Source organism: Eulemur rufifrons, chromosome 15 (genome assembly GCF_041146395.1).
Source record: "Eulemur rufifrons isolate Redbay chromosome 15, OSU_ERuf_1, whole genome shotgun sequence".
In the NCBI taxonomy this organism is placed as follows: Eukaryota; Metazoa; Chordata; class Mammalia; order Primates; family Lemuridae; genus Eulemur; species Eulemur rufifrons.
In genome coordinates this window covers 102,410,314-102,424,498 of record NC_090997.1, presented here as the reverse complement: position 1 = coordinate 102,424,498, position 14,185 = coordinate 102,410,314, and the positions used below count along the sequence as shown (strand labels likewise).

The following is a 14,185-nucleotide window of genomic DNA, read 5'->3' as shown; positions in this document are numbered from 1 at the left end:
CAGCCTTGCAGGCCACAGCCCTCAAACTCGGGACGTACACACTCCTGTCCTCCCAGAGGGTGAACCCTGTGTCGAGAGCTCCTGAGGGCCCCTCCTAACTTGCGGGGCCTGCCCTCGGAAGATTACGTTAAAACCATAGTATTAATGTTTGGGATGTTAAAAGGAATGTCAATATATTTGGTATGTTTATTACAATGTTTAGGATCAAAGTTTGTACTGAGCAATTGATTTAGACTTGTCACACAGTATTAGACCATCTAAGAGAATTTTAGGTTTATCACATTCATAACATTAAACTATTACATTTATAAGAATTACTGTTATACTGCAGTTTTTTAATTGTTAAATCAGACCTCTGAAGTACTTAAGAAAGGAAATCAAATACAGTTGACCCTGAACTACAGGGGTTTGAACTTCACAGGTCCACTTAGGTGAGGATTTTTTTCTCCTCTGCCACCCCTGAGACGGCAAAACCAACCCCTCCTCTTCCTCCTCCTCCTCCTCAGCCTACTCAATGTGAAGACAAAGATGAAGAATGTTACGATGTCTTACTACTTCTACTTAATGAATAGCAAATATATTTTCTCTTCATATATAAATACATGTAACATATAAAATATGTGTTAATTGTGTTATCAGTAAGGAATCTGATATTAATAGAAGGCTATTAATAGTTAAGTTTTCAGGGAGTCAAAAGTTATACTCAGATTATCAACTGTGTGGGGTTTGGAGCCCCTAACCTCTGTTGTTTAAGGATCAACTATATATAATATATGTAAATCATTTTAAAATGTGGTGAAGATGATTAACTAGGTTTAAATGGGACCAAATATTGTTCACAGGCTCGATAAAAATGATTGTTAAAATGTGCTAGAGTCATATATTATAATGTAATTTGCCTGAGGAACCAATGTATGATTTTTTTAATTTAAAACAATGTAATATTATTTAAACCAAAGTTGAGGTCTTAATATTTGTTTCTTAAAAACTGCCTGTGAGGGCACTATGAAACTCACATCGACAATTGTATTTCCAAAAGAATTATAGACAACCATCTTCCTCTAGCAATATATAAATGTGCCCATTTCCAGGCTTCTTGCCAGCATTCTATGATTCAACCATTTAAATTTCTGCCAATTCAATCAAAGAAAAGTGAGCTCTCATCATTGCTCTGATTTGCATTTATACCTGGCTTACTAGTAAAGCTGTATTAACCATCTGGATTTCTTTTGTTATGAATCTTTTGTTCTTAGACTTTGCCGTTTTTCTCCTGGGTTGTCTTTCTTATCAATTTTTAAGAAAAGATCCTACGATAATAGCACATTGGCCCATGTGCTGGAAATTTTTCTCCCAGTCTAGCAATGTCTTTTGTCTTTGGGACACACTTTGTCATTAAAATGTGCGTGGGCAGAAATGTTCCCATTCTTTCTTATGGCTTCCGTGTTTCCCTAAGGAAGTCTCCTCTATTTATATTTATAAATTTTTTCCCATGTTCTATTGCCTTTTTACTACCAAATTTTAACTGATCTGTTATTTCCATATGTGATATGAAGGAGGGAATCGAACTTTGTTTCCTAACAGACAACAGCTAATTACATCCAACTTTTTGGTTATACCTTAAGTTCTCACATATATTTAGAGCTATTTCTACACTAGCTCATTTCCTCTGATCTATTAGGAGCTCCAGTTTTTGTAGTTGTTTTGAAGGTTCACATTTTTTTCTTTCTAGCAAGTTCGTAAGTTTCTCAGTTGTCCTCTCAGGGCCACACAGATTTCCCATCCCGGTTCCCATTTTAGCTTTCCACCTGTTGGACGTGACCCCATAACTCATTGAACACAGCTCTGAATAAGTACACAGGCTCTGGAGCTGGCCTGTCAGCATTCAAATCCACAACCACGTAAGCTCTGGCAAGACACTTATCCCTTTTATGCTTTAGTTTCTTCAGTTATAAAGTAAGGGAAATGAAATCACCTACTTTGAAAGGTTGTTGAACGAATTAAATAAGGTACTTTACTTAAAAACAGTAGACCTGGCACATAAACGCACAACAAATTTAGTTATTTTTATTGTATACACAAACTAGCAAAGTTAGATCTGATTCAAGATTATCCCTATGCTAATATTAATGTCACTCTTATTCACTCATACAATCTGTTCTCTTGAGTTGGAGAAATGGAGCAATTACTGCTAGTTCTGAAAGTATGTCTCATCACTCCTGCTGGAAGTCTGAAAGGTACCTGTCATGTGTCTGGGAGTAAAAATGAGACTAGAAACTGCTAGTTTGTATCATCAACAACTTAAACTGTAACTTAGCCTTTACTTATCTAGTTACCTTCAGCTTCTCGCCTTTAAGCAACCTTTCCTATTCATCGGGCCGGCTTTCTAAAGACACCTTCCATCACAGAACACCTCCCCCATGAACAGAAAATATCAACTCTCCTTCCTCTCTTTCAAAGCCTACAAGAACTTGGTCGTACTCAAATTTTGTCCAGCGAGGCCAATCTCCCAGATCATGCTAGTAACTTGTCTGAATCTGGCATTAGTCTATTAGTCTATGTTCTGTTACAGTACACTATACTACTGTATCACCACACACTACAAGACATACTTTCATTACCCAAAAGTATTAAAGTCAAGTGTTATAATCAAGTTATAGTCAAGAAGAAAACTACTTTTTCCATTTTATGAAAACCTGAGTAACAGTGGCCAAGAGGCTCACTCGTGGCCTCTGTATGAATCATCAAATGATTGCAGTCAGAAAACTGACAATCTCATCTGTAAGTTTCCTAAGTATGTCACGAAACAACATTTGTCTGACCCGAGAATCCAGAACAAGCTGGTGCTTTCTCAGATCTCTCTCCTGGGCCTCACATCCCCCTGGCCAGCGTTTTCAGTCTAGAAAGTCTCTGTGTTGACAGAAGGAGCTCAAACGGGCAGGGCCTCAACCAGCGGACTGGGACTGCTGTATCTCCTTCCTCAAACCCTGCTTTCTAAAAGATCCTTTAACTGTGTCTGGGAATTTCCAATCAAAAGGAGAGATGGAGCTACCACAGTAAGCTACCCCTCCCAAATCCAAAAACCTACTTAACATCCTCTTCCAGGTGCCATACAGTCCCTAGTCACAGGCTGTTTCCATTTCCAGACTGTCCACCATGAGCAAACTTCACCACTCCAGCTGCCTTGGTCGAGGGTCACCACAGACATCTCCATGTTGCCAAGCCCCAGGGCCACTCGCACTTTCCTGTCTGCCCTGCCCCCCTCTCCAGAGGCGCATGCCCCTCACTCCTCTGCCTGTAACCGAGCAGGGCTGTCAGCTCACTGGGACCACCTTCCTCACAGAAGGAAAGGGGGAAGGGACCCTGACCCAAAAGGGGTACATTTGGGGAAATGAAATGAACCCCAGGAAAGAAAGGGTTGCACTTTCTTCTCTGAGAATGCCAATCCTCAGGATTATTTAATTTTTAATATAAGCCTAACACCAGAGACCATCTGTGAAGACACACAGGCTGAGCATCAAACCACCGCAGAAGAAAGCTGAAAAGGTACAAGGGAGTCTAGGGAGGGGGCACGAAGGGAAATGGAGGTGAAAGGGGGGAAAAAAGTAAAGTTAGGGTTTAAGAAAAACGTGGGAGAGAAGGAAGAGCCACCTAGGAAACATCTTTCTACATCAAATATACCTCTACATAATTCTTCGTAACCACCGCCTGCATAGTATCCACTAGACGACAGAAGTAACCTAATTTTATCTCATATTGGACATTCAAATTGTTGCCACTTTTAACTATTATAAAACATAAATTATATACTATGTATTATAAACACATACACAGACGTGTGTATAGTTACTTACAATAGCCATACACATGAAGTCATTTTTGTGAAACTGAGGGACCACATTGCCCATGCAGTAACTTAAGGCAGTTTTACTTACCCACGGAACGGTAACTGTTTGCCTTCAAGTCGTGCATACAGACAGCACTCGATGGCCCACACTGGGCAATATTCACATTTCCACAGACGTTGATTTTATAAAGTATGTTATTTGCAGTATCAACAGCTTCCCATGTATAACTGGAAAAGAAGAAAAACAACTTGTCACTGTCACTGATTTGCCAATAATTAAACTTCTCTCTAGTTTTATATTCAAGCCACATTTGCTTAAAACTGCCACAAACTACAAGATGCTTTCATGAGCCAAAAATACTAAAGTCAGTTATATTAAGTTGACAAGAAGTCAGGGCAGAAACTACTAAATATGACCCCACTTTGGTTAAATCCACTCTGAAGCCACCTCAGGACTCAACCATCATCAAAATATGGAAATCGGGAGCCATGACCACGCCGCAGCACTCCAGCCTGGGAGATAGGGCAAGACTCCTATCTATTAAAAAAAAAAAACAAAAAACCTACCGTTAATTTAAGAATATCAACTCAGATAATTGCTCAAGAATCACGTTGAATATAAGATAGTATATAACCCTTCCAATCACACGAAAATGCTGAAAAGCCAAAGGATTTTCAACTCTTTATTTTATTAAAAAACTAGCTGTGGCATCAAAGACAGTTCTACTGCTGGTTTTACCTTTTACAGCCGCAGTTCAGATCTGAACTGACAAGATAAGGCTGTGCGGTGAGCCAACTATCTAATGCGATATCAGACAAAACTTACTTTAGGTTGATCCACTACATGAAGCATTAAAACTCACTGTTCAAACCTCTGGCAAAGCAGACAATGAGTAATTGCTAATGAATCAATCCATATACTTGGGGGAAACAGTTGGTTTTGCCGGTTCTGTCAAAACGATTATTCTCAACTCTCTACTCTTCCTTGGGAGAATGCTTTGTCCATTTTGTAAAATGGGGATTGTTTCCTCAGCAAGAACAGAAAAAGAAAAAGGGGGAGAGTGACTGAAAAGTTCCTTGCAAAATGAAAAAATGCCTTATTATAATAACTTTCATTCAGCAGGACTGCTGAAAGGAGGGCAGAGAAGTTAAACTGCAAGTGCTCAGACTAGGCCTGCCCAGGAGCCGTGGGGGGCTGGGTGCAGGACTGCTGAGCTTATCTGACTCACCCAACACAGCACCCCCCTGGCAACAGGACGCCCCCCTCACAGAAGTAGCAGTCCACTCCCCAGAGAACCGTCAATGCCCGTGGGGCGCTGACTCAGCACAAAACTATCGGGCAACACGCCCTTCCTGCCTGGAATTCGTTTCCCAGTGGCCGGGAGCCCCCTCCAGCAATGGAGGCTCCACCTGCCATAAAGCCAAGGGACATAAGCACACACAAGCATACAAGCAGGGTGGCAGAACTTACAGTCACTAAATTGCTGTGAACCTGAAAAACAGGCTGGTGTACTTAAGTGCTGGCCTTAGGGTGACATCCGTGGGGTGTTGTTACTACCAAACTCAGCTTTTTTTTTTTTTTTGAGACAGAGTCTCACTCTGTTGCCCGGGCTAGAGTGCCTTGGTGTCAGCCTAGCTCACAGCAACCTCAGACTCCTGGCCTCAAGCGATCCTCCTGCCTCAGCCTCCCGGGTAGCTGGGACTACAGGCATGCACCACCATGCCTGGCTAATTTTTTCTATTTTTAGTTGTTTGGGTAATTTCTTTCTATTTTTAGTAGAGACGGGGTCTCACTCTTGCTCAGGCTGGTCTCAAACTCCCGAGCTCAAGCAATCCTCCCGCCTCGGCCTCCCAGAGTGCTAGGATTACAGGCGTGAGCCACCGCACTCGGCCTAAACTCAGCTTCTTTATAAGTTATCTCCTATGGTCGGGATGATCAAGTAACATGAGAAAACCCAGGTATTACTGAGCACAGAGAAAAGTCATCAATAAAGGCTTGTTTCCTTTGTCCTTCACTAACTTTTATTCATTTGTTTCACAAACAGGTCTGTGAAAGGCACAGGAAGAGTACAGCAGTGAACAAAACAGACAAAAAGTCCCTGCCCTCTTGAAGTGTACATTCCAGTGGAGAGGACAGAAAATAAATATTATCAGTAAGTAAGCAAACACACAGGCTAATCCCCCCTGCTAGTATCTGCTCTGGTAGAAACATAATAGCATAGCAGATAGGAAATGACTGGTAGGGACTGCAGACTGGGAGGTCTTCTAAGACGGTATTTGCCCTGAGATGTGAAGGACAAACACAGCAGCCCTGGGGGAAATACAGCAGGGAAACTGTTCCACGCAGACAGCCCAGCCATGGCCAGGGTCCTCAGGCTGGAGTGACCGTGGCACATGCGCAGAAAAGGGGGGGGGGGGCACTGTGGCCAGAGCGTGTGGGGAAGAGGAGAGCGGGCGGACTGACTGGTCACTGGGGCCCTGCAGGTCAAGGGAACAGTTTTGATTTTTTTTCATCTTTTTTTTAATTGAATAATTTTGATTTATTTTTCTTTATTCTTTTTTTAATTCTTTTTTCTCTTTCTCTCCCGGTTTTGATCTTATACTGGAAGCAAATGAAGGTGACTCAAGACACTATGTCTCTTTCTTTAAAATGCTATGCCAGTGTTTTCATTTGCAGAGTGTTAGTAAAACTTTTCTATTATTAATTACAGTTGATTCAGGAAAAATGCTAATCTCTTATTCAGGACCAGGACAGCAGACAACAAACCCAAAACCGTAGCAATGGCACCATCAGAGTATTTCACAATCCTAAGTGTATATGATGGAGGCAGATAAAGGTGATCATTTAAAATGAGTCAACTTCGTAGGAACCAACGCTAAAGAAACCCACGCAGCACCTAAACACTATGCTTTTCTTAAAAACGAAACTCCACTGCCGATTTTGCAGAGGTGCTATTTAAAATAAGGCAAGTCTAAAAAGCATATGTGTTTGGAGAGAAGAAAAGAGATGAAAAAGAGTAAAATGAGGGATATTGTCCTGATTATCTGGAAATCAGAGTTTCTAGAAAGAAAAACGTCACTCTTTTTGATTATATTCTTTCCTGTATTTGCATTTCATATTTGTTTTGTCAAGATTCATCAAAATGTAAGTGGCTGTGGGGTTAGGGAGGGAAGCTCCTGGTATAGTACCTGCACCCCGACTTTTTCCAGGGGATGATCTCACCACTTAGCCCGGGCCACACTGCTCCAGGCTTACACCTCCAATGCCACCGCAAACGGTCAGTGGCACCTGGGCGGAGGCACCAATATCTCAGAGTTCTTACATCTCTTGAAAATGAAGAAATGGTCACAGAAGGTTTCTAAACTACACTACCAAGACATCTGCAAGCTGTCAGTACTTGAAATATTCTGATTCCCATGGACATTATGTCTGCTTTAAAACAAAGATCTAGCATGTAGTAGCATTAGGAGCTCAAGAACAGTCATTTAGTTGAAAGAATCTCTCTGAAAATCCATGAGCGTATTCAAAAAAACATTATGTTCTTTGGTATGCACCCTGGTTAAGTTATCACCTAGATATGCTTCTGCTAACAGTAAATATTTTTAAAGACTATTTCATGATAAAATTGAAAGTCATATGAATATCCGATAGCACTGTTTAAGAAACTGCATGTTGGAAACTAGATGGTTCTTGATTTCCTTCCAGATTGAGGGCCAAGCTACCAGAATGGCCTAGGCTACAATCACTCTTACAATTAAATTGATACTGAAGTTTAAAAGCACCATGATCACATTATAGAACCAGAGAATGGTTGATTCAGAAGCAATAAAAGTATTAAAAACTAATAAAACGTAATGGTATCTTTGAGAAAGAAGAAAACTTTTGTCTGAAAGTCTGTGCACTAGAAAAGTCTCTATATGAAATGAACACGTACAGCCAAAAAAACTAGGAAACTCTATTGCACAACAGTATGGCTCACGTAGCAGCCAAGCAAGTGTGACCACTCAGCTGAGATTCCCAGAAAAAGGTACATTCTAGACTAAGTCATTTGAGTTTACACAGGTAAAGACTTAAAAAAAAAAACCAGAAAAAAATGAGATCAACATATTAGATCAAAGAGAAAACTATGCAGTGATACTAAAATTTTAAATTTTAGCAAAAAAATAAGCCTCTGGAAGAAACCATCTGCAAGCTGTGTGGATATGCAGCCTTCACCCAAACACACACACACACAAATATTTTAAATATATTTGCTACAACAAGGAACTTCTGCAGCAGATTCCCTGTAGGAAGCCCTGTGGGCATTTTCTTGCAACTCTAACACTGTCTGTGTCTGGTCTTCTAAAAATCACTGACTCCATGCTACCGTCTCGTTGGAAGGAAGGCGACAGGACACGCACGGAGGCAGAGCAGGGAGGCAGAGCAGGGAGAACCGCAAAGGCCCAAGGAGGAGCTTGACAACTGGAAACACCCCCAGAACCCCTGCCTATTGTCCCAGCTTGCAAAATCCAGTTAACATTCCCAAAGGAGGCAGCCTCAGCACTGCATGGCTCTTCTGGTTATAAAACTGTGCAAGAACCTTGGTTTTGAAACCAGCAAAAGCAAGCAAAATCCTTGCTACTCTAACCTCATTTTTCAGAGCGTAAGATGTAGATAGCCGGTGGTCCCTCTCCCACTCTCAAGAAATCCAAATTCATCCCCGAGCAAGCCTGAGGATTCCAGATACACACGCATGGCACGCCACTCCCTGCTGAGGCCACAGTTGTGGCACCAGGTCCCCCCACACTCCATACAGCTCCATGGTAGCATCTTCCGGGGCGGGACAGTGATGCCTCCCTCCCAGCATGACGGGGACGGGCAGAATCAACATTCACTGATGGGCTGAGAAGGTCACCGACCCTGGAGTAAAAATGAGTCGCAGCACAACCCACCACAGGCCCTGACAGCTGAGCCAAATCTGCCGAGCACTGGACGCCGTTACTCAACTCTCCCATTGCTCAGAAAGGTTAAGGTCTTGCCCAGCATCACACAATTGTGAAGAGACAAAACCAGGAATAAACCCAGGTCAGTCTGAGCCAAGGGCAAGTGCTTTATTTCCATTTAAAAACAATTTTTTAACTTTTCAGAAAATACTTAAAGTTTCAACTACAGCACTGAAACCGGCAAAACATCCACAAAACTTTAGAGTTTAAATCTTTTCACAATAAATGCCATTCAGATGACAGACTCTGTGTGGCATAAAGGTTTCCGAGTTCCTGGCCGAGGCGGGAGGATCACTTGAGCTCAGGAACTCGAGACCGGCCTGAGTAAGAGCGAGACCCCCTATTTGAGAGGAAAAAAAAAAGATTTCCGAGTTCCTATTATACTAAGTTGTCAACCATCTACAGTGCAATATGATTCAATAAAATGCTAATTATTTTGCACTTTACAGCACCTTATAGTAACAGATACAGTGGTCCCCCCCGCCCCTTACGTTCCAAGACCCCTGTGGATGTCTGAAACCACGGATAGTATCAAACCCCATATATACCATGTTTTTTCCTATGTATACATACCTATGATAAAGTTTAACTTATAAATTAGGCACAGTAACAGATGAACAATAACTAATAATAAAATAGAACAATTACAGCAATATACTGTAATAAGAGTTACGTGAATGTGGTCTCTCTCAAAATATCTTAAGATTTTCAGACAGCAGGTAACTGCAGGTAACTGAAACCTTGGATGAGAGGGGACTCGTGTACAATCACACATTGCTTAATGATGCAGACGCATTATGAGAAATGTGTCATTAGACAGTTTCATAGTTGTGCGAAATCACTGAGTGTACTTGCACAAACCTAGACGGTACAGCCTGCTGCCCACGTAGGCTATGTGGTACAGTCTACAAACCTGGACAGCACGTGACTGTACTGAATACTGTAGACAACTGTAACACAATGGTAAGTACTTGTGTATCTAAACATAGAAAAGGTACAGCAAAAATATGCCATGAAAGATAAAAATGGTACTATATCAGGGCACTTACCATGAATGGGGCTTGCAGGACTGGAAGGTGCTCTGGGTGAGCCAGTGAGTGGGGAGTGAATGTGAAGGCCTAGGCCATTACTATACACACTTCTATGACCAGCAGCACAGTAAGTTTGTTTTCACCAGCATCACAACAAACACGTGAGTGATGTGTTGCACTACAGCATCACCACGGCTCCGGCGTTACAATGACGACGACACTAGGCAATAGGAATTTTCCAGAGCACCGGTGTATATGCTGTCCGTCAGTGACCAAAATGTCCCTATGTGGCGCATGGCTGTGTTTGTAGAAATTCCCTTCTCATTTTTAATGTCATAGTTCACATGGACCGCTACTTGGAGAGTACAAGCAGACTTCTCAGAGTGGCTGAACCCATCTGAGGACAGCCTCCAAGAAAAAGCCATGAGCTGTTTGAAGATACAGACTACACCATGTCATACTGATCAACAGATCACACGCTTTTCCTAGCTCAAGTTCTTCCCCAAGTTTTAAACTTCTGCTTTATACTCTTGGTCCAGTTCTGCTTTCCCTTTTGCACAGTTGGAATTGCCAGACATCAGAGGCATCACCTTCTGCAACCTCTCTTCCCACACCCCACTGGTTTCCATGGAAATAGTACCAATTCCCTCGCCCGCGCCTTCCCGCCGCTGCACTCTGCACTCTTCTCGCTGTCCGTATCCAAGCTGGTTGTGGACTCCACTAGGAAGGAACATCTCTATATTGTCTTCCTCATCTCAGATTCATATTCTTCCTCTGACTACTTAGCTCAGCAGAGAGTCCAATAGTAAGTGATATCTGTAACTCAGAAACATCCTATAATACAATCCAACCATCAGGCCCAGGAGGAAGTGGGGGAGGGGCAGAAGTCACACACAAGGCAAAGGACTTCAGAAGAACTCCGATTTTAAAGTGAGTTCTTGGCCGGCGCGGTGGCTCACGCCTGTAATCCTAGCACTCTGGGAGGCCGAGGTGGGCGGATCCTTTGAGCTCAGGAGTTCGAGACCAGCCTGCGCAAGAGCGAGACCCCATCTCTACTTAAAATAGAAAGAAATTATATGGACAGCTAAAAATATATATAGAAAAAAATTAGCCGGGCATGGTGGTGCATGTCTGTAGTCCCAACTACTCGGGAGGCTGAGACAGGAGGAGCCCTTGAGCTCAGGAGTTTGAGGTTGCGGTGAGCTAGGCTGATGCCACGGCACTCACTCTAGCCTGGGCAACAGAGTGAGACTCTGTCTCAAAAAAAATAAAATAAAATAAAAATTAAGTGAGTTCTTGCCCGGGCGCGGTGGCTCACGCCTGTAATCCTAGCACTATGGGAGGCCCAGGCGGGTGGATCGCTCAAGGTCAGGAGTTCGAGACCAGCCTGAGCAAGAGTGAGACCCCGTCTCTACTAAAAATAGAAAGAAATTAGCCGGCCAACTAAAATATATATAGAAAAATTTAGCCGGGCATGGTGGTACATGCCTGTAGTCCCAGCTACCTGGGAGGCTGAGGCAGGAGGATCACTTGAGCCCAGGAGTTAGAGGTTGCTGTGAGCTAGGCTGATGCCACGGCACTCACCCTAGCCCGGGCAACAGAATGAGACTCTGTCTCAAAAAGAAATAAAATAAAATAAAGTGAGTTCTGTGGCTGAAATACACCCTAGACATGGGCAATTAATTTAACCATATAAACTAAGCACACGGTCTGAATTCTTCCCTTAAAGAAAGCTTAATACTGTTGCTCCTGACTGTAATCTCCCTGCTTCTGCTGACCCTCTCCCGGAGCTCTGCAGTCTGTCCACATCTGGTCAGCGGCACAGAGGCTCCATTTTAACCTCATTTGGTTTAAATTTCCTAATATCCTGAGAGGTGTTGGCAGATTACCAGTCAGAAGGAAACACACAAGTAACAGACTGTCAACCAACCCAGAGACAGGAAGGTGTGTCTACTTTCCTAATACAGTCCCAGCAAGTGCCACAATTAAAACCGCTCCTTGTCAAGACGAAACCAATCAAGGGGCAGCAATGAAGGAGCAAATCTAACTGGCCAACACCTCTGCCTGGCATTTGGAAAGCTCAGAAAGGAGAAATGCAGAGCCGTCTCCACCAAGGAAGTTCTAAACATCCATCCAAAAGAAAGAAAATTTAAAAAAAAAAAGTCATAAGGATACAGCTATACAATATTTTTAAACTATTTGACACTGGTATCTTAATGTGACATCTCTCAAAAGTTTTTATATATGTCATCATTGAATGCCTGCAAAACTGCAATACCTTGCAAGATGTAAGTTCTTTCATTTTAAAAATAATTAACTTCTAAAATAAAGTATGTAAAATTCCATGACCAAGATGCACGGCATGGGCCGGGTATGGTAGCTCACGCCTGTAATCCTAGCACTCTGGGAGGCCAAGGCAGGAGGATTACTTGAGCTCAGGAGTTCGAGACTAGCCTGAGCAAGAGCAAGACCCTGTGTCTATGAAAAATAGAAAGTTAGCCGGGCACGGTGGCATGTGCCTGTAGTTCCTGCTGTTCGGGAGGCCAAGGCAAGAGGATCACTTGAGCCCAGGAATTTGAGGTTGCAGTGAGCAACAACAACGCCACTACACTCTAGCTGGAGCAAGAGTGAGACTCGGTCTCCAGAAAAAAAAAGTACAGTATACCCAATCCCTTAAAGAAAAAAATCTTAGGAAACTGGGTTCCTTCCCTCCAACACAAAACATTTCCAAGAACTATCATTCTGTCCCTTCCTCATTTATTGCCACATATCCACACTCTTTTGAAATATATTTTAATTCCCTCGCTCCCTATGAGTCTTGGGGTTATGGTAATGATCAGGTAGCTACTAAACATTTTATTACTGGCCTACAATTATCAGCACATAAAGCAGGATAAAGGCACAACTAAAATCTAATAAAATTAATAAGCACATATGAATCTGTAATTTGTTTTCCTTCAAAAAGCAACCCAGTTGGTAATACACAAGCTAAATTCACATAGCAAAACACAGTGCACGGTCACTAACTAGAGGAATGTTTTTTCTGAATGTATAGCAAGCAACCAACCTAGCACTTTGGAGATGAAGGAAACGCACAGTCTTTCCGACTTGCACTTCCAAATGGGATTTTCCTACTTTGGGCATGCCTCCAAGTCTCTCAGATATTCAAACAGAATATTCAAGAAATCATTTGGCTCACTACCATCCCTTATCAGAGTTTCAGCTCATTCAGCCCACTAACCTTCAAAAATCTGGACGAATCTCCTAAACTAAGAAGAAATTAAAAAAAAAAAAAAAAAAAAAACGCCAGCAGGGAAGAAGAGCATGTTTGGAGGCAGGGTTCCCACAGTGGACATGTGCTGCATGTCACAGCATCATGTGACCACTGTTGCCCGCAACTTCTGTGGACGACACTAACAGAGAAACCGTCTGATTTGGCGTGACCATGCCCCGACACGAAGGCGGGGACAGCATGTGAGCTTGACACAGCATGGCCAAAGCTTATATAGGAAGTACTTCACTTCCTATTCTCACAAACCCACAAAGCTGTGGATAAAGATACAGGGCCTGCCAAAAATAAAGAAAGAAACAGAAACCTGGACGTGCCAGGCATCAGTATTTGATTCTCCCTGGGAGTTACGCCGGGTCTGAAGGCCGAGTCCCACCTGACATCTAAGTCAGCGTCAGAGCCTAAGGTTCCAGGGCAGGCAACGGGGACTTGGCAATGCTTTTAAAGCCAGCATCACGAGTGAGTTTAACAGAGGTCACGTGGAATAGAGAGAGAGAAGTGAGCTTCCCTCTGAAAGGTGCCACGAGGAGCCCACAGACCTGGGCCTGAATCCTGCCCCACCGTGGCCCCACAGGCTGTGTGAGACACACTATCTCTCCTAGCCCCAACTTCCTTGTCTATAAAACTGAGCTAACCAGCAAGGTCACAGTGAGGGGAAAAACCACACCAGGAACATAGGGCTTCTGAAAGACTATGATCTAAGGCTTTCATCTGAATCGATAGGAGGATTTGTACTGCTTAAAAATTAAGTTTACAAAAAATGGTAAGTTGACTTGGGGCCTCCCAAGGAAGTGTCACATGACACTGGCAAGGAACTGGAGAGGGGAGAGTGGGGCAAGCTCTGGCCCTGGGCCATCTCCATGGAGCTGGGCCACGAGAGAGAGAGCCAGGGAGGCTGAGCTGCGGCTGCCGCGCACCCACCCGCACAGTCAGCTGCCTCCTGGACCTCTCAGGACAGGCCAGCGACTCCAGGCCTGCCCGACCCTGTGCCATCTAGCCACTGGCTGCCACCAGAACAGAGACCTGGTGAATCTCAAA

The 14,185-nt window shown here is 43.1% G+C and overlaps 1 protein-coding gene across 2 annotated transcripts in view; it reads right to left on the bottom strand.

The window, feature by feature from the left end:
• IGF2R (insulin like growth factor 2 receptor) overlaps nt 1-14,185 on the bottom strand; it is a 101,600-nt gene that overhangs the window by 76,668 nt on the left and 10,747 nt on the right. The window contains exon 2 of one of the 2 annotated variants that reach the window (XM_069487463.1): nt 3,929-4,072. In XM_069487463.1, coding sequence (XP_069343564.1) covers nt 3,929-4,072 — 144 coding nt within the window. Of the gene's footprint in view, nt 1-3,928; nt 4,073-14,185 lie in introns of those variants that run through there. The other variant, XM_069487465.1, reaches the window with a different exon arrangement.